This window comes from Calidris pugnax, unplaced genomic scaffold, assembly GCF_001431845.1.
Source record: "Calidris pugnax isolate Ruff unplaced genomic scaffold, ASM143184v1 scaffold128, whole genome shotgun sequence".
Classification (NCBI taxonomy): Eukaryota; Metazoa; Chordata; class Aves; order Charadriiformes; family Scolopacidae; genus Calidris; species Calidris pugnax.
Genome location: NW_015090851.1, coordinates 363,069 through 387,982, shown reverse-complemented (window position 1 = coordinate 387,982; position 24,914 = coordinate 363,069). Strand labels below are relative to the sequence as shown.

Below are 24,914 nucleotides of genomic sequence, written 5' to 3'. Positions count from 1 at the left end.
CAAATGCGAAAATAAGAACCTGAAAAATATTCAGTGTGATTCATGTTTCTTTTTTTCAGAAACATGTAAACTTCAGCACAGATATGTCCAAAACTCACTCCTCCTAAAAGCTAATACCTTTCCAGCTTTGGCTTCACACACCTGCCCCAGCTACCCCATGAGGCACTGCCCACGCAAGGCTCACCTGAACAACAGTGAGGCCAGAGGACTCTGTTAGATATTTTGAGTTGTAGTCATCTCAGACATAAAAATAAAGATAAATGACAAGCACTAGTGCCTTGTTGGAATGCAAGTCTTTCCAGCTTCCTTTGCCATTTCTCACATACGAGTTTTCTCAGTCATACATCCCATACCTCTCCCACCAGGTAGCTGGAAGTTTCTTATGAGCCATCTATAAGCAGCTCCACAGCATCAGCAAGCTAAAGCCTTTTTTTCTCCTTGGAGTATATTCATAACCAAGCTATCACCTAAACCAGCCTAACGTATGCCAAACATTTAATAGAGTTTTTACAGATAACAGAAACACACTATGTTCCTTAACAGAAGAACACAGTCAATGTAAAACAGACTGTTAACCAACCTTTTGAACGAAACAGGTTTACTTAGATATGATAATGTCTGGCATTTAACTCGTTCTTCAGGACTCTGAATACCATTTTTTTCGTTAACAAGTTTATCTTTTCCCAGCCTTTAAAATACCTCTCCCTGCTTTGCTAGTACCACAGTACAAATCAGTACAAGTAAATTTTTGCATGCAGATAAGAACAAAATCACAGTAGAAGATTACATCAGTTCAACCACATTGTCACCTGCAGCTGATGTAGCACCTTGGTCTGCGGGTTACATCGTCTGGCAGAAAAGCCAACATTCACATCACACCACTTGTCTTAACAAATCCGTTCTTCTGGTTAGTCGTGACTTTTAATTTCTAAAGATACCACAACAGGATAGTGATGTCATTTTCAGTATCGAATTAAAGTGCGGGAAGTGGAAATAGCCATTTGAAAGCTGTAGGTGTGCTTACAAGCTAACTTTAAAAATAGAATTTAGAAATGTAAGAACAGTAATGAAAAAGGATAATCCCTAACTTGAATATTTATTCTTCAAATTTCATTGCATTAAATTTTACTTTCCACTAAACAGGAAGCCCGTTATTTTTAACTGAGTTCAGAAAAAGAGGAGGAAGAAAAGAATGCAAAAGCAGCCGCTGTGTGTGCACATATATTCACAATCCAGTCTCATCAGGTACATGACAAATCAAATTCTCATACATTAGCAGAAAGAACAATAAGGCAAAAGATATTTGCCTTAAGCCAAAATACTAGCAGAGTCTAAGATTGTTTTTGTCTCCTCTACCTGACAGATGCAGCCATATCCTCCAGAAAGTAACACATGAGGTATGAGACTAAGCAAGTCAGTTGTGTTTCAGTCTTTGCCATTAACTTGCTGCATAGGTTGGAAGATGTAATTTTTATTTTCAGTTGACTCGTCTGATGATCATCATTTTTCCTACCTACTACACTTCAAAAGGTAATTGTTACACTTATTTATGTTCATCTTAATTCATTTATACCAAAAAATATACCACTAACAAAATTGGAAGTCGGCTATTCCACAGCAGAGTTCTCAGCTTCTCCCCAGAGTAACTGAGGAAGGGAAAGGAAGGGGAAGGGAAAGGCCATCAAAACCCACCCAACCAAAAAAAACCTCCAATCTTTCCCATTAAAAAATAATCATATGTAAATATACAAGCATTTCTCCAACAGTACTCAAGACCCTACCAACACAAGACTTCTACAAAATTCTCAAAACCATGTATATCCGTGTATTCAGCACTGGTCCTTAACCCAGTAAAAATGTATCACTTCTGCATTAAAATAAGTGTCTACGTGGCACTGGACTAAGGATTTTTATATAAAGGAGAATGCAAACATGTTACGAGTAACTCGGTAGAAAGCTTGCAGTGTAATCAAAAAAAGCAGATAGTGTTATTTCGCAGTCACGCTGCCACCTGATGGACACTCGAAGTATCACCACTACTCAATAACCACGCATGAAACACGGGTGCTTCTTCACTGTGGTCAGGTAGTTTCACCAGTTGCTGAACACCCCAGCTTTCTGCCTGAACAGAAAATTTAGCACAATATTCACCCTGCTAGATGAGCACGGAAGCTTCCTTCTAGATTCTCATACAACTTTAAATTGAGGGCCAACGATTTAATTCTACTGAGGGTTAAAGTCTGTTATTAAGAAGAATGTGCAGTATGTATGGCTTTCTGTATATAAGGTTATGCTGTTATCTAAAGAAATATAAAAGCACAAGACAGACCTTTGGTATTCCTCCAGCACATATTTGCTTTCAAACCGTTAACTGTAGCAGTTTTGTACTACAGCCTCATCACGTTTGTTACTCAGATATCAACAAACGGTATAAAAAACCACAAAACAATTTGCAGACAAATTCTGTTACTAGTTCATCCAGTCTGTGTCCCAGCTAGGGGGAAAAAAATAGTTCACAGCGTTATGTGCTTATTTTCTTGACCTGATTTTATGCTGAGATCAGAGCTGCTGATTTTGCAAAATATATCTTCCAGTTGAAATCTGCACAAGATCTCTTTAACTCAACCCACACAATACATGAGTATATCCTTTTCTGGAGCATCAAAGAATATAAAAAAAAAAATAAAATACTAGGTCTTCAATCAGTTATTCAGAACTGAAGTTCACTTAATCAGACAAGTTCTGTTTAAAACAGCATATTATTTTAATTTTTGTTATAAAAGCTGTTAAAAAATAGAATCCTGTGAAATATCCTCTGAATTTTATGTTTATGTTGCAATGAATATACTACATTTATAGACTGGAGTTTAGAAGACCTTCTCACTCTAATACATACAGTATTAATTGTGTGTGCATAAGACAAGTACTACATGACAATCAGCTCTTTCATGAATAATTCAAGTCCAAATTAAATTTTGAATGTTTCCATTTAAATTATGTGCTGGTGCAACATGATAATCACTATGAGAAAAAAACCTATAGGCCAGGAAAAAAAAGATGCCTTTTCTATTTCCATTATTTAAGCGTGGTCAACAGTTAGCAATTCCTCTTCAGGGCAGCATCAGGTTTCCCCGGTTTAGCTTTTCATTCAAAATTATTTTCTCTTAAGAAGTTTACAGTCATAATAAAAACGTAGCATAAATTTTAGAGAGTACTAGCTCTGTTCATGCTGTATCACCAGTTCTCTATGCATACAATTTTCTAATTTTCTTGCAGCACAACTAAAAAGTCATCCCTTAGTATAAAAAATGCTACAAGAACAGCTGACCCATCTTTTTGCTGCCTTTGATGAAAAAATACTATTATGTTGCTCAGACACCAGTGTTAGGCAGTGATATGTAAACACACAATTCACAAGGAATGAAACTATACAAATCTAGGTCTGGAATAGAGCCTAAAAAACCAAACCACCTAAAAACAGACGGCATCCCATCAAGAGTTCAGATTGCATTAAAAAAATGAAAAGCCCATTTAGTATTAGTCTTCTTCAATAACTGATCTTAATATATAACCCGCACTACTCTTCATAGCATTGTACAGATATTTACCATGAAAATGATCACATCTCCTCAGTTTCCAAATGGCATGTGTGTTAACTTTTAGCATTTACACACCAGCAACCACCCAGCTCTATTCCTCGTGGTACCCACCTTCAGAAGTGCAACCCAGCTGTTCTACATTTCTGTTGCTGACTTTCAGAACCTCGCCTTCTACTGATTTTCATTAAGCGCAGGTGCACTAATGCTGTGATCCTCTGAACTTCCTGGCATCAGGCACGCAGGCTGAAAGCAAAGATGCGAGTCATTGAAGGCCTCCAGCCAGCAATAGCTATAGGGACCCACCCTGCCCTTTGTGAAGGAGTAGCTGCTCGGAGTGGGACGCCAGGGCTGTGTCCCTACCAGAAATGAGCTTCCACCAGAGCTAATGTCCACTCCTGCTGTCCCAACTGTACTATGAACTGCAAATGCACATGAATAACTGTTTTACTCTTTCTCTTCCCTACTCCATTCCTAACAGGCTGATGGATAGCAAGCATCACAATGTAATGCTACCATTGATTTTTCAACACACCTTTTAAATCTCACATTTTTGTGTCTAAAGCTTAGCTATGGAAATAAATGCAGAAATAATGCATGTGTAAGTACTTAAAAAATAGTTATAAATACTAAAATTTTCATGTATCATTTTATGCAGTGCTCGGTTATTCTGTCACTGTTAAGTACCTGGACATGTTTTCTTGGAAAAATATAATTGTGTTAGGAATACACAGGCACTAGTAATCTCAATTTAAAAAATGTGTTACTTTCATTTTATTCACCAAGAATGCATTTCACAGATAAATTTTGTCTTGTAATTATATAATTTCAAGGCACTGAGACAATACTTATTACTACTCTTTTATTAAACAAACCAAGGCTACCTCACATACCAAAAACCATCTTTTTTGGTTTTGGGGGTTGGGATTTTTTTTTGTCATTTGAAAAGCAGAAAATACATTGTTCCTTTCTGCATAATTAACACATACCCTCTGAAAAATAATACATTTAAAAAGGGAATGAATCATTCAAACTCTTAGTTAATTAAAAGTTAAATTAATCCATTAACCCAAAATCAACCACATACAGAGCATGACTTCAGTTGGAATAATTACCTGCTTGTATTCAGGCTCACCATTATGTTTCTGTCTAAATTACAGTGAAAAGTTTAGACCGTTGACATTTGATTTTATACTAGCAAGAGTCAGTTTGTGACACAAAATTTACAATACCTCTCTTAACTCTACTTATCGCATTACCTTCCTATTGCCATTCTCCCTCTTTTTGTTTTCTTCTTGGTAAATGCTGTATCTACAACTTCTGCAATAATTCTTCAAACATAAGATAATTCGCTCTTTTATCTCAAAGCCTAGTGAAAAGAAAACAAAGTATATTTATGAAAATTATTTGAAAGCAAAACTATACCATTTTTGTGTTAGCATACTAATACAGAGGCATGCATTTGTTATATACATTCCTTGAGTAGTTATTTTCCTATAATTTGCCAATACCTTTTCATAGTTATGTTTTCGCTTCCCATATAAAGTTAAAATGTATATAACAGTATCACCTTACACATGATATCAGATCTACTATGCATTCCATAAACTGAAAGTACACCAATACATCCCTCTTCCAGTGTACTGCTCCCCTTACCTGGTTTCACTGAGAAGCTAAAAACAACGTTCAAATGACTTACAGACTGAGTCTCTGCTTTTCCTCTATACCTAAGTAGGCTGGTTTTTGCAATTTGTAAACTGAAACTGATCTGACTATATTTGACTATTATTTGAAAAAAAATCATCATAAACATAGCTAATTAAGAAAAAAGGATAGATGTTGTGCCTGAGTTGCTCTAACATACTGCCTGCATTTTATACCCATTATGCACACCACATAGCACCCATTATTTTCTAAACATTTTTGTATTTACCCACTTATTGAGTGGTAGATTACCTAGCTCTTATATTAATGATAAATATTTATATTTTACATATGTTGTTACAGTTACTTTTCTTTGGCAATTGCTTTCAGTTTTTGGTAAGAGTTTACTTCTGGAACGTGGAACATTTATAAACACCTGTCAGTTGCAAACAATTTCTTGACTAGGGCACAACTACATTGTCAAAGACAGTAAAGTTTCAACTTCAGACAACGCTCTTGTGTTAAGAGGTTTAGCAAAAGACTTTAGTTACTAGGAAAAGAGGTCTTGCAAAGGCAGTATTAAAATACTTTTATATTAATTTTCCTTACTGCTGTTTACCAGTAGAATTACACCTCCCATCTCTACTAGTTCAGGTGTTTTTTTTTTTAAAAAAAGGCGGCATTATATTCAATTTGCTATTGAATATATTCAATCACAAATTCAATATAGCTATATAGTTACTTCCAATTTCACATGCATGGATTCTCCATGAGAAGAAATGCCAGCCACTGTTTGCAGGGCAAAGCTTTTATAAAAATAAAATTAATTTAAACAAGTGCTCGACTTCGGACTGAACATTCCCACCATGTAAAGGGAATATACATTGCCATATACCTGTCTTTACATAAAAGAACAGAAATTCCCTTTGGGGAAAAATTTTAAACAAGTATCTGCATTTGGTCAAATTTCTAACATTACTAGTGTTATCACTTCTACTATTCCATTACTGAAACACAGGGATGGATGAGGCTCTCTTCAACAACTAGAGAAAATTGAGGCAGTGACAAAGGACAAAAGAGGTAGCTTTTATGCAAGATCCAGCAGAATTGAACTGTGGAAATCTACTTAACAACATGCACTTTTTATGAAAGCTACTTATGAAAGTGTGCTATGGCACACTACTAAGTACAGTTATGTTTTCCCTCTTGGTAAAACCATACGTTTATCGGGCATGGAAACTGACACAGCGTCATCCAGCGCTGTAACTACTAAAATAAATAAATTTTAGGAGCCAACCAGAACCGCCCACGCTAAGGGAGGAGACGCCCCACCTGAACACCGCCCGCCTCGGGCCGGAGGGGGCCGCTGAGGGTGACCCCCCCGTTAACACGGGGCTACGTGCCGCTATGGTTCCCCCCGCTGCGGGAAGGGAACCGGGAAGGGAACCGGGAAAAGGAGCGGTCCCGGTCCCACCACGGCCATATCAGCCCAGCCCAGCCCAGCACTGCCCAGCCACCGCCCCCTCCCCTCTGCCCCTCAGCGGCCACGTCTACCCAGCACTGCCCGCCACCGCCCCCTTCCCCTCAGCCTCGCGACCGGCTCTGGGCACGCGCCGTAGGCACGCACGCGCGCGCAGGCGCAGTGGGCGGGAAGGCAGGTGACGGGGCAGCGCCCGGGGCCCGCAGCCATGGTGTACATCTCCAACGGTGAGGGGCGGCCGGGAGGGGCGGGGGGCGGCGGCTGGAGCCCGGGCAGCGAGCGGGTGGGCGGCTGGGGGGACACCGGGCCGGTATTGGGCAGAGCGCTGTCTCTGCGGCCCTGCTCTCGGCCCCCTGTCCCCCTGCTTCCCTGCGGCCTGGATTTCAGCCTTACGCAATTCTGAACGGGGTTTAAGGACTTTGAAAATTGGGATCTGCGTACATCTGGAGCGTGACGGAGAAGCAGTTTAGTCACGTATAGGGAAGCAGAGACGGTAGTGGTGGTGTTTAGTATGTTTACCTGGCCACCAAGTCTGTCTGGTGGTGGTGACGGGATTATTTCAAGTACTTGGACAGTGCCCTGTAGGGAATGAAACTTGCCCCCGTTGCCCATGGAGTGTAGTTTCTCCATCCCCTTTGCAATCCCTGGACGCAGGAGATGTTTTTGTGTGCTGTGCTGTACAGTGCCAGGCACTAAACATCACTGGATGTTTTGATACGTTACAGGACAAGTTCTGGATAACCAGAGTCGGGCTCCTTGGAGTTTGTCAGCTATAACAGATTTCTTCTGGTCGATAGCAGATTTTGTGGTTCTGTTGTAAGTAGAAATTAATTCTTTCGACAAGCTTTATTTTAGATTTGTCATAGGTAGAAGCTACTTGGTGCTATCAGTAAGACAGCAATAAAAATGTTAGATTTACTCTTTAGCATTCCATATCTACTGTCCCCAAAACATACATGAATGCTTTACTATGACTGTGTGGCTTTGGTTATTAAGCACTGTAGTATATTTAATAAAAGTGTATGAAAAGTGGTGCTAACTTGCTGGCAGTTCAAATGAGTTTTCTTACACTTCTTCTGTTTTAATACTGCAAAATGGAAAAGCATATACTTTTGTTACACAGCTAGTTTCTAATAGCTGATCAAATAATTAAGGTCTTACTTGAAGAATTTCTACTGGTGACAACCGAGTCAGGCTAGGTAAAAATAATCACACAGCAGTAATCAAAAATTTATGGCCCCAGATTGAAGCCAGTTAAGAAACAAAAATTTCTTTTGATGTATTCAACAGTCCTTCGTTATTGCAGTTAAAGGTTCACACTTTACTCATTTCTTGCACTTTATTTACCAGAATAAAATAGATTTTATTATTTGAGCCTCACTGTAATTTGGAATTACTTCCAATTTTATCTTCATACGTAGGAGAAAAATTGCAAAGATTTATTAAACAACAGTAACCTTGAGAAGATACACTGTTCATTCCTGAATAGTACTTACTGGTTTTAGCCCGTTCCTTATCTTGCAATTCAAAAATTCAGAAACTATATCAAGCAATCACTTCACCTAACTCCTGTTTTATTTTTTAGTTTTCAGAGCATTATTCAACCAGATTTGAGAAGAAGAGGCTACACATCCTCCTCCTATTTAGGATACAGTGATGGAAGAGGGTATATTTTTTCATATCCGCTCTAGTTATGAATTTTTTTGCTATCTTAGCAAAATAACATCATGTATGCAGATAATTGTTGTGCTTTGCATTGAATCCAGTCATGTAAGAAGACTAAAATATTGTTTATCTGCAGCATTTTGTCTGAAACTCATTGATAACAATACATAGCTTTGGATGGCTGTTATAAGAGTATAGTCTGACTCTCACTGAAAGAATATTTCAGACTTGCCAAATAGACATTATGGATCTTTGTTGATATGCTGTTTTGTTAGACTTGCTTACGCTCAGCATTTGATTTACAGCAATTCAGTCATTTCATGTATTAGATTATCTACAAATAAAGCAAAACAGTTATAGGGATATCATTTTTATAAACACTCTAATTACCGCGTTTCTTTGTTCTTAATGGTTTGCCTAACTTTGGGGGGTTTTAGGACTGTGTAAAAAGCCTGTTAGCTGTAGTATTCTCTTTTGAGACAGAAGCAATTAAAACAGTTGCTTAAGAGAAATTTCCAAAAGTGGGGTTAGGGGTGGTTTTTTTACAGCTTTTCACCCAAAAGGCAAACAGTTTTTCCAGAGGTTCTAACTTCCTCATTTAGAGACGGTGTTATTCTATTTCTACTTTAACAGTTTAATGCCAATTGAATGTTGTTCTCCTTGCTTGCTTTATCAGGCCTCCAGCACAACCTCGCCGTAGGATGGGACGGATAAATAACTGGGGTGGAGGCCCCAGTCCACCACCAATGGCTGGAGGTGGATGAGGAAGGTAATACCACATCTGCTGTATCTTGCTTTGAATTATTTTTATTTTTATTTTTTTTACATAACAATGATAATTGCAGATTAAGGTAGAATGGAGCATTTTGTCCTCCTTTTGCAAAAGTTACCAGAACAGGAACAGAATCAAAGTGGGTAGATGCTTTCAGTAAAGGGGGGAAAAAGTAAAGAGGGGTGTTAATAGATTTTGGCTCAGAATTGGTGAGCTTCTGCTTTTAATTGTGTAGAAGTGGATATACAAAGCGTAGCAAAGATTTTTGAACACAGCTGATAAAAAAAGTTATTTAGAACTTTCCATCTTTTTTGCTGCTAATTTAAAGTCCTGTCCAGATGAGTTGTGACTGAAATTTTGTTTGCATTTCTAATGGTTATCATGACATGTGACTTTTTCTCTTGCCTAAAGTAAATACTTATCAATAGTAAAGAAGGAAAATTAATAAAGTTGTTAAAAGACTATTAGTAAAAATCTTTTTTCATGTTACAGTGATATAGTTATGCCAATCTTGAATTCTAGTACAGCATAAAAATCAGAATTGCTTAAAAAGGGGGGAAAAAACCTATTTAAAAAGCCATAATCATTACATTTCTTACACCTACCTGAACTTTATTCTCTTCTATTAGTTCAGCTGCTGTGAGTTTCATCTAACACTGAATTTATTTATAGTGTGGTTTAATTTACTTTAAGACTTAAGCAAACAATACTTTTCTCATCAATCACTCCCCATTGATACCATAACAAAAGTTAGAAGAAAAACCACACATGTGGGTGGTTAATACTTGTAAATCTTGTAGGGGAAAGTTCATATTCCAAAAAACACATACACCAATATTTCAGTTCCCTGGAAAAAGGATAAACTTCTCCCCATGATTTTTTTTTTTATTTGGGTGGGGTATTTTTTCTTATTGACTGGACATGACCCAGCAAAAGGCCTGGGGAGGGCTTTTGTGTAATAATGTCGATGTGTTATCTGCTCAGGAATAGAAGTTTGCAAGCCTTTGGCATGTGTGATTTAGCTAAATTACAAACAGTTGTATCTTAAAATTGTTACATCATTTTTCTCTTGTGTCTAAATGTACTGTAATTACTTTTACCTTTTAGGTAAATGCCTGCAGAAGAGGCAGGCAAGAGCATACACATCTGCAAGCTGAAAGGGAAGAAGAGTTTAGTGATGGACCAAATGAGTGTGAATGTTGTGGATGTGTATGTCTAACTGGAAACTGTTCTGCAATATAAGCAGATTAATGAAGTTGTACTGGGAACTCCTTCTTTAAGGATCTGGTGTAACTGAACTACAGTTTTATTAAATACATGTTTACTGTCTAAAGTCTTTGTATAGTTTCTGAGCATTTTACTGTAGCTGCAAAGTAATAAGTAAATTATATTTGGCTTGTCACAAGGCTGACTTTCTCATTATTTTTAGGAAAAAAAAAAAGCCTGTCTGAAGTACAGTAAGCCCTTTTCTGTTCAAATGAGGAAGAATACATGTTTGTATTTAATGCAGAATATCCCTCAAGAGTCAAACATAAAGCAGAGCTTCCTAATAGGTTTTGTATTTACTCTATTGTTGTTAGTACTAACATTCTGTACTTTGCTGTATTTTCATACTAACAATACTCTAAGAACACTTTTAAAATGCAACTTACAAATTATTTTGTTTTACAATCTTTGTCTTTTACAAACTCACTTCCTTAAGGCTTATAATGGGTTTATAACATACGTGTTTTATAAGCATCTCTTGAAGCAGCTTTCATCTCCATTATAAACTTACTCAAATGTACAAGCCTCTTTGCCATAAAAATTTTGCTAAGATTTCTTTTCTTACCTTGTTCTTACTACATGAAAAAAAAAAAGGTAGTGAACTCAAAATACTGATTACTAATACATGAAGAGTTACTTTCTTTCAGACAGTAACCACCTTTTAACTAATTTACCCTATTTCAAGATGGGAGTTTCTATTGTTCGTGAGTTTTGTTTGGGGTTTGTCTTTTTTTTTTTGTTCAGTTGGAGAGGGCTGCATCTATTTGAGAAAAAGATTAGCTGCCAAGAATCTAGATTATTTTCTGCAATGTGCCACTGCACATTTTTTACTTAAGCCTCTCTGATCTCTTTAGCAGGAAAACATAACATTCTTACAGTTTGAAGAATCCACAACAATTTATTGTTGTTTAGACAATTATTCTATCACCTGATGACCCCTCCCCACCCAGGAAGGGGGATCAGGGAAAAAACAAGGAAACCAAATGGTTGAAATATAAATAGATTTAATAGAATAAGACTACATAATTAACATTGGTAATACTAAAGAACCAATATTAATCCCAATACCAATATGAAATACACAAGGATCATACTCAGCCCGTTCTATCAGCAGCTCCCAGCAGGGGACAGCAAGTGTTGGGCACTGTGAGGGCCATGGTTTCAGGAGGAAGGGAAGGGCTCAGGGGTCCAGCACTGGGGCAAGGGGTTCTCAGGCTGGCAGCCATCCAGAGAGAAAGAGAACTCTTCAGCAAACTTTCTAATTTAAATTGAACGTGGCACTTACGGTATGAACCAATCCTGTTGTCCACTTGGGTCAAGTGCTCGGGTCTCGCTCCTCCTTGTCCCCACACCTGGCAAAGCTCAAAAATATTGAGACCACACACCAGAGCTCAGTGTAAAATAAATACTTTTACAAATTCAGACACTAGAGTCTTCTAAAAATGCGGTTTTCCCTAGTATTGGAGGACACCTTACTGAAAAGTGAAATTACTGAAACATCAATTAATCCTGTGTCACTCAAACCAGGACAAACATCCAACAGGTGAAGGTAAGTATTTGCTAATTAGTTGGCTTTTGCCAACTGGTTATAGTGAAATCAACTCCCTCCGGTGGCTCCCACTGCTGCTCCACATACCCAACACAAAGATACCTGTTAAAGTTATCGAAGTTATCTTTTAAACTTGCTGTGAACAGGAGCCTTCAGCCTAATAAGCACACCTTCCTCAGCTCCACTCAAACGTATCCTCAGAGCCCACAGATCAGGTGCATACAAGTCGGTCGGTCACCGTTAGTTCTTCACAGGTGCATCCCACGCATCAGCTGGGCTGTGATATTTTTTTAGACAGTATTTTTTAAGTTTTCCGGAGGACTGTATTACCCTCCTCCCCGCCCCACCAGCTGTAACAGCCCAGCCGACAGGGCCCGGCTGCCGCCGGGTCAGACCTCCCTCAGCGGCGGAGAGGCCCTCGGCTCGTCGCTTCCCGCCCTCAGCGCGGAGCCCGGGGCAGGCCCCTGGCGCAGCCGCTGCCTCCCCGCGCCCCGCTACGAGCCCAGCCGAGGCGGCCCAGGGCGAGGGCTGGCGGTGAGAGGCGGCCCGGGCCGGCGAGCCCCGCTTCGCGGTCCCTTCCCGAGGGTCCGGCGAATCCCCTCCCGCGGACCCCCCCCACCGTACCTGCTTGAGGGGCGGCGCCGGCCGCGGGCCCGCCCGCTTCCGCCCCGCGCCGGAGGCCGGGCTCGGCGCCGCTCGTCCCCGGCAGCAGCGGCTTCCGCCCGGCGGTGCTCACCCGGCGGGGAGCATGACCCAGGCGGAGAAAGGCGAGGCCGAGAATGGGAAGGACAAGGAACGCGACCGGGAGCGCGAGCAGCGCGGCGTCAAGCGGCCCATCGTCCCCGCCGCCGTGCCCGAGTCGCTGCAGGAGGTGAGGCCCGGCCCGGGAGCGGCGAGGGGCAGGGCCGCGGCGGCCCTGTAGGGCGCGGGGTGAGGGCTCCTGGCTCGGCCTTTTAAAGGGCCGGGCGCGGGGGGACGGGCCGAAGGGGCTGACTGCCGTGCGCCTCGTTTCAGCAAATCCAGAGCAACTTCATCGTGGTGATACACCCCGGCTCCACCACCCTGCGGCTCGGGAGGGCCACCGACACGCTGCCCGTGGGCATCCCCCATGTCATCGCCCGGCGGCACAAGCAGCAGGGCCAGGCGGCCTACAGGGACAGCTGGCTCCTGCGGGACGGGCTCAACGTAAGCCGGGACACGCACCGAACGGGTTAAATGGATGCTTTAAATATGTATTTCTATCGTGGTTTTTCTCTTGTGTAATGTGTATCTTCCCCTCATGCGTTATGGTTTTTCTCAGAGAAGAATACGTCTCAAGATGAACTTTTTCTTCCCCTTTTAATGTGCTGTAGATGCCACCTTACTGAAGCCAGTAGATTTGCACCATTCTAGTTGATTTGTTCACAGTGTTGTTCACAGTGAGCTAAATCTAACAGATTGATAGGCTGAGGGTTTGTACACAGTGATTTCTCCCCTCTGTGTCTGGTACCACACACAGTGTTTCTGTTCATAGAATGACAGCTGTGGAACTAGAACCAGACCCTTAATTGGTGAATGCATTGGTTACCAGTTGGTTTGTAACTTGGATAATGTAGCAAGTAATTTTAGTCCAACCTGCTCAAAAAATAGATGTAGTCATCTTATTCATAATTTGAATCTGTACAAATAAATAATTAATCAAATTAATGTCTGTAATATTAAATCTCACCTTTAAATAATTGAGATCTATTTAAACATTTTTCCTCCTACTTACTTAATATTTCTGTAGTTAAATAGATAACGTCCTGAGCTCACCGCCCTGGAGATCAAGTCCAGCAGCCATTACAATCAGTTAAAAGATTCAAGTTGACTTAGACAAATAAGTGTCGGGAGCTGTAGTATAAAAAAGAGTTTCCTTAAAATAAGTACATGCTCATTTTGCATTGTACAAACCTCTCTCCTTTCTACAGTCTATCAACTACAGTAATGATGTCATGGCTTAATAATAGCTTCAGTATTACTGGTATACTGACATGTCGTTAGAAAGTAAGTATTTACATGGCATATTTGTGCATTTTGTTTAGAAACCTGAAAGTACTGAGCAGAGACAAAATGGCCTTAAAATGGTGGACCAAGCAATATGGTCCAAAAAGATGTCAAATGGTGCAAGGCGTATACCAGTGTCACCTGATCAGGTAACTCATTCTTAAGATGTTATTAAATTGTTCATTCATATAGTCATTTGGTGTGATGCTATGTTTTAGCAAACAAGACTAGATGTCCTTTTTACAGCACACTGTTGTGTGACCTAACTCTGAAGAGCTGAGAAAATGAAGACTTAAAATGGTTCTTCAGTGGTTGGGATGGGGAGGGGTGTGTCTTTTTTCCTTCACGCATAAAAAGTGATTGGTAAAATATTTATTAACAGCATTTGTTTTGATTACATGTCAGGCCAGGTCATACAACAGACAGATGCGGCCGGCTATTTTAGATCACAGCTCGGGGGCCAAGTGGACAAACACATCAAATCATCCTGAATTTTTGGTAGGAGAAGAGGTAAGATTCAATTTCCCACTGAAATGAGGCTTAGTATTATGTTTTAATGTGGCTATATAATCAGTAGCGGATTGCTATGTGTTAGTATGTATTGGAAAGCATATAAATTTAGTTAAGCAATTCACGAGAAGCTTTACTGCGGACTAACTGAATATTTATTATCATTCAGCAAGACCAGACAGTTTCCCCCATTTGCCCAGCAAGTAACCTGAATCCTGTGCTGCTAGAAATTGGTAGGGACTAAGTGAAAACTTGGCTCATGTGGTATAACTCAGAGAAATGGCAAGAAACTGATAAAAGGATCAGTGCATGGAGTTACTGCTGAGTAATTAAGTATTCATGAGCTTCAAAGAGTCTTTAAATTATTTTGGTTACTAATTTGAGATAATGGGGAAACATGCTGTTATGTTCAGGGATATACAGTTTAAACCATGTATTTAATGTCTTTTTATTTTAATGCTTTATAATCAAGCCCAGTTAAAAAGAAAGGGACCATTTTGCTGTCATACTTGTCTGAGTGCTGCTGCATGTCATCTTGTATCTGCTTCTGAAATACTTCTCTAGTATTTGTTAGCTTTTGGGAAAGCAAACTGATCTTTTAGGAACATCGTCTCTTATTTGCAGGCGCTGTACGTCAATCCACTAGATTCTTACAATATACATTGGCCAATTAGAAGAGGGCAACTGAATCTCCACACAGGACCCGGTGGCTCCCTCACTGCTGTATTAGCAGACCTTGAAGTTATATGGTCACATGCAATACAAAAATATCTGGAAATACCACTGAAAGACTTGAAGGTGAGCTACGAACATATCCATGTAGGCTGTATCCACTTCTGTAAATGGTACTATAAAAGAGGAGCAACCTGCTGTTCCTGGTAGCCTCTTACTGGTGGTTTTCTTAATTAATAAGTTCTTTCTACTGCTGGTGAGCATGGTTCCAAAGACTTCATTTGGAATTTTGTGCGTGTCTTTAAGACAAAAGTTGTTAATAGAGCGAGCTACCAAGGACATTTGGAAATCCTATTATAGAAACGTCACAGTCTTAGTCTGGGGTTGGGTTTTTTTTGTGTTGACTAAGAAGGAGGCAACTGAGGAATGGGTGCCTAATACTTGCGTAAATTTCTTCTCCTTGCAGAACAGATGTTTTTCTCATATTGGATGCACTTTTAAACATTTGAGTGGCCTATAAACTTTTAACTTGGTACTTACTCTGAACTCATTTTTCAGCTTCTTTTAATAACTTTTATATTATGCTTTCTTCCTTAGCATCAGGTATTCAAGAATGCAAAGAGAAACTTAATTTGAGAGCTGGCTTTAATATACTGTTCTTATCTTCAGTATTACAGATGCATTTTACTAATTCCAGACATCTATAATAAACAACATGTGAAAGAACTGGTAAATATGATCCTAATGAAGATGGGCTTCTCAGGTAAAACCATACATAAGCAAGCACTTAATGATTAAGAGCATAAAGGTTTTTTCTTTTCCTTCAAGGCACATTTTTGCACATCAGTCCCAGTTTGGCTTTCACCTTTTATCTTTTGCTATTCCCATAAGTGTTGTCTCTTTTAATGGGGCAGAATAGTTGGCCAGCATTGAAACAAGTTCCTTGGTTTGCTATTACGTATTCCAACCATGGGCTTCTCACTTCAGCTGAGATGAAAGTATCAGCAGTCTGATTTCTCAAGTATTTCTGAAATGCACAATGTTAACTCTACAGAACATTAAGATTACTCGACTTCAAAAGTATATGATGTATAATTTTAAGAAGCTGGAGATTAAAACTGCTGGTGTTTAATAATTAATCAGTATGAACTGCAAAGAGTTTCCAGGTATTACTTTCAGCAGAAGATGTGCTTAGATATTATTCTTAAATAGCAAACCTGGTTAGCCTTTTCTGTAGAAGACACTCATTTTACAAAAAGAAGAGACTTCCCATCAGAAAGAATAAAGTAGGTGGTAAATAAATGCTGCAAAAAGAGAAAGTGATCTCACGTGATCTAAATTTTGTTCACATATATTTGATTTGTTTCATCATGTTAAAATGAACAAGCCATATTGGCTCTTACAGTTTTTGATCAGAATGGTTCCAAATCATACTTTGTTTGATTCCTCCCCAGTTTTTGCATTGAAGCAATGTGAACAGTTACCATAGTAATAATACTATGTAAAAAAAGTACTGGCACTAGGATAGAAGAATTTGTGGTAGAAATGAATTAGCTTTAGAGGAACAGGAAGAATACTTAAAAAAAAAAAAAAGCAAAGCCTCATATTCATCTGATACATGAAAGTCAGAAAGTATGATTAGTAACTCTTAAAAGTGCCATTTCCTAAATATAATTTGGTGAAGAGCTGAACTAATTATACAACATAGCAAAATTCTCTTAATTTATTTAAAAACATACGCCTTTAAAACAGTAATTTTACTTGGTTTTTGTCTACAGTGCACAGCCCAGTTGAGCTGTTTTTCCTTCATTGGCCAGAAGGGTAGACTGGAACCTCCAGTATTTCACAAGTGTAGGTATGGGCTTGTGCTATGAACACAGCAATGCTCTTCTACAGAGTTAAAGGTGGATTGACAGGAAAGCAGAGGGTGAAATTGAACCTTGTTTTAAAACTACTTAAAGAGCATATCTAAAATGCTACTTGATATAATGACGCTTGATTAAAATTATACTTGATTAAAACTAGAAAAAAATTAGGAAAATGCTTCATGTTCATCTCGTAACCAAGACCCTCCAATACTGGTTAAAAAACCAAGTAAAGTCTGGAGGCAGTATCTTTAATGTTGCAAAAAATAAGAACATATGAATATATACCTGCTCTTAGCTTTTTGCAGGAGTTTAAAGGCTTACCCAACAACAACAAAAAAAAAATCTGTAAGTCCCACCCTCCTCCCCCTCTTCACTAAATATATTGAATTTTAGTACAGAGTCAAGCTATTAGTAGATTTTAAAAGACATTAAGCTGTCATTTAAATGTCGGCAACATGGTCTGGAGCTTGGCATAAACTGGATATACTTTTTTCTCATATTACTAGGAATTGTTGTACACCAGGAGTCTGTCTGTGCTACCTTTGGAAGTGGTTTAAGCAGTGCCTGTATAGTAGATGTGGGAGATCAGAAGACAAGTGTTTGCTGTGTAGAAGATGGTGTTTCCCATCGCAACACCAGGTATCTTTTAATACACAGAATTATTATAAGCATATACTTACTTGCTTACAAAAGACGTGACTTCAAAAACGAAGAAAAATTCTTCTCTGTGCTTTAGGCTGTGCCTTGCTTATGGAGGATCTGACGTGTCAAGGTGTTTTTACTGGCTTATGCAACGGGCAGGATTCCCATACAGGGACTGTCAGTTAACTAATAAGCTGGACTGCCTGCTGCTTCAGCACCTGAAGGAGACATTTTGTCATCTGGACCAGGTGAGAAGGGAAAATAGTATATTCTCCCAAAAATTATTTTTTTTTCCTTTACAGAATGCCACTCAGGGGAATCTTTTTGTGAGTGTCCAATTGCTTGTAAATGGAGTAAAATGTAATACTTTACTTACTAGAATACTGGCAAAAGGTGGAGAAGCTTTAGACTTGAGGTATTTGTGACTTGTTTTATTTTTCTTCTGATCAAAAGGAATCCCAACTCTTAGAAAGGTAGCTGCTTTGTTCTTATGACTGAGAGAAGCTGATAGTAGCTGCATATTTGCTGGTTTTCAACTTCAGTTTTGTAAGATCTGCCAGCAGGTCTCTTCTTTCTGCACAAAGCCTCATTTTAGAGGCTTAGGCACGTAGAAAGCTGTTTTGGCAGATCACGCTACAGGAAGGGGACTTCAAAAAGAATTCAAGAATGACATTTGTAGTCTTAAGAGTTTTGTTACATTTCGTTGTTTCCTACAGTTTAAATAGATTATGCAGCTTGATAAAGAGGTATAAAAGATATAATTTTTTGCTTACATTGTTTTTGACCCTAGGACATCTCTGGATTGCAAGATCACGAGTTCCAAATCCGGCATCCGGATTCTCCAGCTTTATTGTACCAGTTCCGATTAGGGGATGAAAAATTACAGGTGATTTTTCTAAAAAATTATAAGAATTAATAGTCATCATTCAAGCTCAGCACCTCACTTTGTATTGGCCCAGTGCTACTAAGACCACATGATTTATGGATTATTCTAAACTTATAGCTTGTTGATTAATTGCTATACGTATGCACTAATGCAGCACTAGTGGATGCACAAGACTTCCTAACTAGCTTTAGCCAGAATGGTTGTAGCTTCAACTAAATGATATTTATCCTTCAACTATATGATATTTGTCCTTCAACTGCAAGGAATGAATGCTAGTTTTGCAAGTTTTTCAGGTCACCATTGAATTTTCTCATTCTATAACAAACTGCAGTGGAGGACTTATATGTCATACAATGCTAGAATCTGTAAAGAAATTTATCTACATGTACAAGTGTCTTTGTTGTTGTTTGATGTTTTTTTTCTTTGCATTATATATATATAAGCTGAAGACACTTTAGCCTTTTACAAGACTTTTGGGGAAAAAAGCATATTTAAATCTGAATTGAGAGAAATAGGACACGGTTTTTCTTTTTTTTTTATAGTAAATGCCAAAAAAAGAAAAACTACGAGGTAAAACCATGCCAATTCTCTCATTCTTCAGGCTCCAATGGCTCTGTTCTATCCAGCAACTTTTGGAATTGTTGGACAAAAAATGACAACTTTGCAGCACAGGTCTCAAGGTGACCCTGAGGATCCTCATGATGAACATTACCTGCTAGCCACACAAAGTAAGCAGGAGCAGGTGTGTAAATCCTAGTTTTATTTTTCATTAAGTGTTATTTAATTGGGGAATAAAATCAGGACTCATTAGCTCATCTCAGAAACCAAAGTTTGTTATCTGGGTCAGAAGCATTAATGAATAAATTTAGAGTACGGAGTCATGAATGTCTAGACAAGTCTTTAATTAGAACTGTGTATATTCAGAGTCTAAGAGGGCTTCACATTAAGGCATTGATAAATCTGATGGAATTCAAAATAAAATCCTTACTTTGTAAGTAGAGATTAAAATGAAAATTATATGAGGTAATAATGCAGTGCTTAACCTTTCTGTGCAAAAAGGAAGTATAGTGGTGTTTAGTTAAGTCTCTGTATTGTTCAGTAACCTGCAGAAGAAGTTTTTGCATTTTTCATAGTTCAACTTGTTTTCTCATTTTTAAGTCTGCAAAAGCTACAGCTGATAGAAAATCCATGTCGAAGCCTGGTGCGTTTGAGGGAGAGTTGAGAGGCCAAGCCTCAGACATTTCAGAGAGGATCTACCCACAAGAAGTGGAACTGGGATCTTCCCAGAGTGATTGTATGATATCTGGAAATGATTCAGAGGAACCTTTAACTGCACATATGTCCAGGAAAACAGCGATTTCTCAGTTTGAAGGCAAAGCCTTGGGCCTTGACAAAGCCATTCTTCATAGTATTGACTGCTGTGGTAAGAGTTACATTTGTACAATTCTGTAAAATGTGCATGTCAGTGTGGATTTATGGTAACTCCTGTATTTTACCAATGTAAGATATAAGTTTTATCATCTCGAGAGTAGCAATGCTGTTCCTTACACTTGCATCTCTGTTGAGGCTTCTTGAGCTAGATGTTTTGAATCTCCAATGTCTAGAAAAATATTTTTAAAAGCAAACACTATCTGGTTTAACTTCCACTAAACTCTTTATAGTACAAGTACAGGCCATATTAACTTTAAAAATCAGATCTTTTCCTGTATATCCATTCATTGCAGCATCTGATGATACAAAAAAGAAGATGTACAGCTCCATCTTAGTAGTGGGAGGAGGCCTTATGTTTCATAAAGCTCAGGAGTTTCTTCAACACCGAATTCTCAACAAAATGCCACCTTCTTTTAGAAGAGTCGTTGAAAATGTTGAAGTCATCACAAGACCTAAGGTATGCTGTTAACTAATAGCTAAATGGTTAACAAACTATGATTGATTGAAATCTTCAAAAGATTAAAAATATCTATTCTTCCAGTCAGATATCTGAGGCAGTTTAGGAGAGCTTTCAGCCCCTAACACAGCACTTGCCAATTATAGGCAGGAAGTTATAGCTAGAGCATTACTAGTATTGATCACTGAAGTGTTTATTAGCTGAAGGCCATATTCTTAAAGAAGCAGTTATTATGAAGTTAACCTGTCTGCTGAGCAAGAGATTGTGTTGGTTGGGGTTGGGTTGGTTGGGTAAAGGGAAGTATGGCATTAAAAGAGCAATTTTCATTTGACATAAATCAGGCGAAATTTTTAAAATAAAAATAAGCATTTTTTAGAGCCTTCATTGCTGAGGGCAGAATTTCCATGACATCCCTAGAAGGCATCTTTTACAAAAAAAAAAATTCTTTCCATATTTTTATCTCACTATTTTTTCCTGAATCGTTTTGAAAAAAAATTTTTTCTCCTCCCTTCACCCCCTAGATTCTAAGTGGTGAGTACTGTTGAAAAAATTAGGATAAGGGTTTTGAGAACTATGCAAATTTACACTAGTGATTGTATAAAATTGTGTTTTGAATTTAGGATATGGATCCCCGCTTAATTGCATGGAAAGGAGGTGCTGTTTTAGCCTGTCTTGATACAACTCAGGAGCTATGGATCTATCAGCGGGAGTGGCAGCGGTTTGGTGTCAGAATGTTACGAGAGCGAGCTGCATTTGTATGGTAATGGACATGTCTACAGTGGAACACGATTAACTGAGGATTCCTTTCTCCAAACACTCCCTTTTTCCAGTGCAGATGTATTGATCTTCTACTGATAGATATTTTTGTATTTTATTGAAACTAACTAAACTCAGATTTTTTATAAAAGTGGTGAAAAAGTCTTCAGCTTTGCTATACTTCATCTTTTGAATTGTATGCATTAAATTCTATGTACAGAGTATCACAGTCATCTCCAAATTCACTACATTTATATTATATAGGTAATGTATATTAAAGGTCAACAGGGAACTGGAGGTATAAAATATTGATGTGGCAGACATTAAGCTAAGATTCATTCCAGATACATGTAAATAAAAGCAACAGCTGAAGAGTGCAGACTATGGGTATAATGCCTTATTCTGATTATTACTCTAATGTTACCAGGAGATGAAATTGTTATATGTTCATCATGGAAAAAGCGAAACAGAGAACCCAAACTACAGTTGCTGTTGGTATTTTGCTTGTATAATAAATTATATTATTCAGTGGAAAGACTTCAGAATTTGAAGGTGGAGTATTTTTGCTTGCCTGTTCTCAGCATCAAAAGCATCTAGCTTTTCATTATTCATGGTAGTAATCTACCCTTTTCCCTATTTAAAATATCCACTATAATACAATTTTGAAAACTAGATATATTTTTATACAACCAGCACCAACCTCAGTCCTGTGGTCCCTGCACATCAGCATTTTCTCCCAACAAATAATCCTGAGTTAGAGAAGTCCTATTTGTTGGGTTTTTTTCTTCTGTAATGAAGGCTCCTGCCACCTTCAGATCACACCTCAAATCCATATCTGCAATTATAATCTAGATTAAAACTATTAAAACACTTATAGCAATATAATAAATACCAAAGATCAATTATGTAGTTTCTACAGAGCACACGAGAAAGAACTGACTTGATTTTAATCTGCTTTCATTTGAAGTTCTAAAGAGAAAGGATATTTCCACTCAAATTACGCTGTAATCTTATCTGAGAGTATTTTACTGCAGGCTGTGATTACATTCTTGTATTTTACTGAAGACTAGAACCTCTGGGCCACTTTTATTGAAGATAGCATGCCATACTTCAAATTTTACCCTAGCAAGATTAGATGTCATTGCTGGGTTTGTTTTTTTTGAGGAGGTGAAGGGGGCATTCTCTTCAAGAAAAGGGTCAAGAATTCCTATTATAGAAGAAATGTATTTTTTTAAAGTTGCATGATTGTGACACAGAAGAGAAAGTACATACGTACAAAGATCTTGTTTAAGTTTGTTGTTACACAAATGGTTTTCCACAGCAAACACTTCACAACTTCAAATCACTGGGTGCTGAGACTTGGACACACTGAAGGGCGAGGTAAATAACTCCACTTTAAAAGCTCCATTATTCCTACAACAGCATATCAAACATGCTTTAAATGCACACTGTAACTTAACAAAGTAACAGAATCATAAAACCAGCCTTGTCAGTATTTCTAGAAACAATGTAAACGAAATGTGAATGTCATTCTAAATTGGTATGGAGGGGTTGACTCTGTCTCTCACTTTTCCTAGAAAAAAAAATTAGATACGATTGTATAGAAGTATGAAAAGCAAAAATAGTGAACTAAAATTGCATTTAGAGCTCAGATTCCCATCTTCCTGTTGAACTTGGACAACTTATCTGGACCTCATCTCTATGAAAATGTACAAAATAATTTAGCAAAACAGTGTTCAGTAGCTGGAACAGTTCAAGGTCAGCTATACTGAGGGAGCAGCCTTGCATTACAGACTGATGAAAAGAGAGTAGCAGTTGTGTGATATACTTAATCTGTTAGTCTTTCTTCAAAACTAATACTGTAAAAAAAAAAGTGCTAAGCAAACAAAAATTAAACAGCAAAGTGCTTACATGACCCCAGTTGATATTTGCTAAAGCGGAAAGGGCTAACCAAAAATTGTCCACACTCTAAATGATTCACTGTTTTCACAAGTGTTTAAGAGACTAAATAGTCACTCTCCATTTAGGAGATAAGGGAAGGAAAAAGGCCAGGCCTGCATTAGCAAGTAGCGTGCTGGAATGGCAGACATTACAGAGCAAAACAACTGGGGCCAAGGAACAAATTCCTGCACTATTTCAGGGGAGTTTCTGAAGCCTGGCCCAAGTCCAGTCCTGTGGCCTCCATACCCATTGGTGGCTGGACTATGTTATATTCATTAGAGCACATCTTCCACTTTAATTTCATCTGAGAGAATCAAGGCTGCACTCCTCAACCACCCCACAACATGAACCAAACCGTAGTGAGCCGGTGGGCAATTCCCTTCAAAGGCACAATATTGATGTACATGAAAACATGAATGTAGCCACATCCAGTTTCCTAAACAAACTTGAGAGAGTTTCTAATATGATGACACCTAAAATGTAGTCTCTTTCATATGATCTTATCTAAAAGGATGCTTGCAGCAAAACTCAAAGAAGAGGAATTACAGAAATACTACAGTTCAAAAAAGTGAGAACTCTTACCTGGGTCTGTGATGACACGAGCCACCGCCACAGTAATACACACTGTCACAAGTAGAGCAGCAAGGAGGAAACACTCAAATCTTCCAACTGAATTGATTGTGAGGATCTCTAAACAAGAAAGAACAATCACATTGAAACAAGTCTTGCAAAGCTGAAAAAGCTTTCCAATGCTTCTACGTGGGAGAGAAATTGTGCTAAAAGGGAATACAAAATACAAGCTGTTGACTAAGTTACTTAATTTTCTTTCCTATTTTGAAAGAAATGAGAGATATCACTCTGAATCTGCTCCCTCCGAGTTCCCCCCATGTTTCTGGAATGTACCTCCCCCTGCAGCCTGACACCTCATCAGTTGTTCTATCTTCCTTTTTTGTTTTACCATGAGCAATAGTTCAAAATAACTAATTACTGAACTGCAGCATTCCTGTACTAAGGATAAAACTTCCAACATTTAAGAGGAGGAGGATGACAGGCAAAATTTGCAAGGAAGTGTACATAAAGTCACCTAAGACCAAAGGCATCTGCTTTTTAACAGGATTTTGACATTCAAGTATCTGTATACCAAAACATTTATTTTCACACATTTTTGCAAACATCCGGGAGAAAATCTGCTGAATATACATGATACATAATGCAACAGAAAACACTGGGTGGTTTCTGTTTAGTTTGCACTGAATATTGACTCAAGAATGATAAATACTCAACTAACCATTGGCTTTCCTTTGCACACAGTTTGTTAGGTTTTCTGTGGGCCTCGGGCAGTCATAGCCACACTTAGCAAAGTAAGAAATTATCTGTGGGAAAAAGAAAAAACATAATTCCAATGCACAGTAAAATTGGATTTCTGCAAAGATTAATTCCTTTCATGTATTTCCTTCTGTACTAAGGTTTGGACTCCTGACAGGAGTCCTATCTCTCCCACAACTGTTACCAGATTTTCTTGCAACATAGTTTCCTTACACCTGATACAAGTAACAAAAATGAAGAGCGATTCCTGAGATAAGTAAGAATCTAAGAAAATTCAGTGTGGACATATCAGGTATGTTTACTGTAAGCTTTGTAGCACAGGAATGCTCTGCAGAACAGTAGAATTAAATTACTACCATGAGAAGAGGCTTGATATCTACCAATTCGTAAGTAAAAAAAAAAAAAAAAAAAAAAAAAAAAAAAAAAAA

General features: G+C 38.4%; 2 protein-coding genes across 3 annotated transcripts; both read left to right on the top strand.

Annotated features, from left to right (window-relative positions):
* The first annotated feature begins 6,835 nt into the window (after positions 1-6,835).
* On the top strand, positions 6,836-10,562 carry LOC106888736 (selenoprotein K). 2 transcript variants are annotated; one of them, XM_014943163.1, is made up of 5 exons: positions 6,836-6,947; positions 7,446-7,536; positions 8,306-8,386; positions 9,062-9,154; positions 10,265-10,562. In XM_014943163.1, the coding sequence occupies exons 1-5, from the start codon at positions 6,929-6,931 to the stop codon at positions 10,266-10,268; spliced, it is 288 nt and encodes a 95-aa protein (XP_014798649.1). In that variant the 5' UTR covers positions 6,836-6,928; the 3' UTR covers positions 10,269-10,562. The 2 variants fall into 2 exon arrangements, with proteins under 2 accessions (XP_014798649.1, XP_014798650.1); XM_014943164.1 differs by lacking the exon at positions 10,265-10,562 and having other exon boundaries at positions 9,062-9,158.
* A 2,084-nt stretch (positions 10,563-12,646) lies between these two features.
* ACTR8 (ARP8 actin-related protein 8 homolog (yeast)) lies at positions 12,647-21,754 on the top strand. Its single transcript, XM_014943273.1, has 13 exons — positions 12,647-12,843; positions 12,987-13,157; positions 14,036-14,146; positions 14,403-14,507; positions 15,132-15,305; positions 15,849-15,942; positions 17,554-17,686; positions 17,784-17,937; positions 18,480-18,575; positions 19,177-19,317; positions 19,734-19,998; positions 20,300-20,463; positions 21,084-21,754. Exons 1-13 carry the CDS (start codon positions 12,721-12,723, stop codon positions 21,225-21,227), a joined length of 1,875 nt encoding a protein of 624 aa, XP_014798759.1. The 5' UTR covers positions 12,647-12,720; the 3' UTR covers positions 21,228-21,754.
* Positions 21,755-24,914: the final 3,160 nt, after the last annotated feature.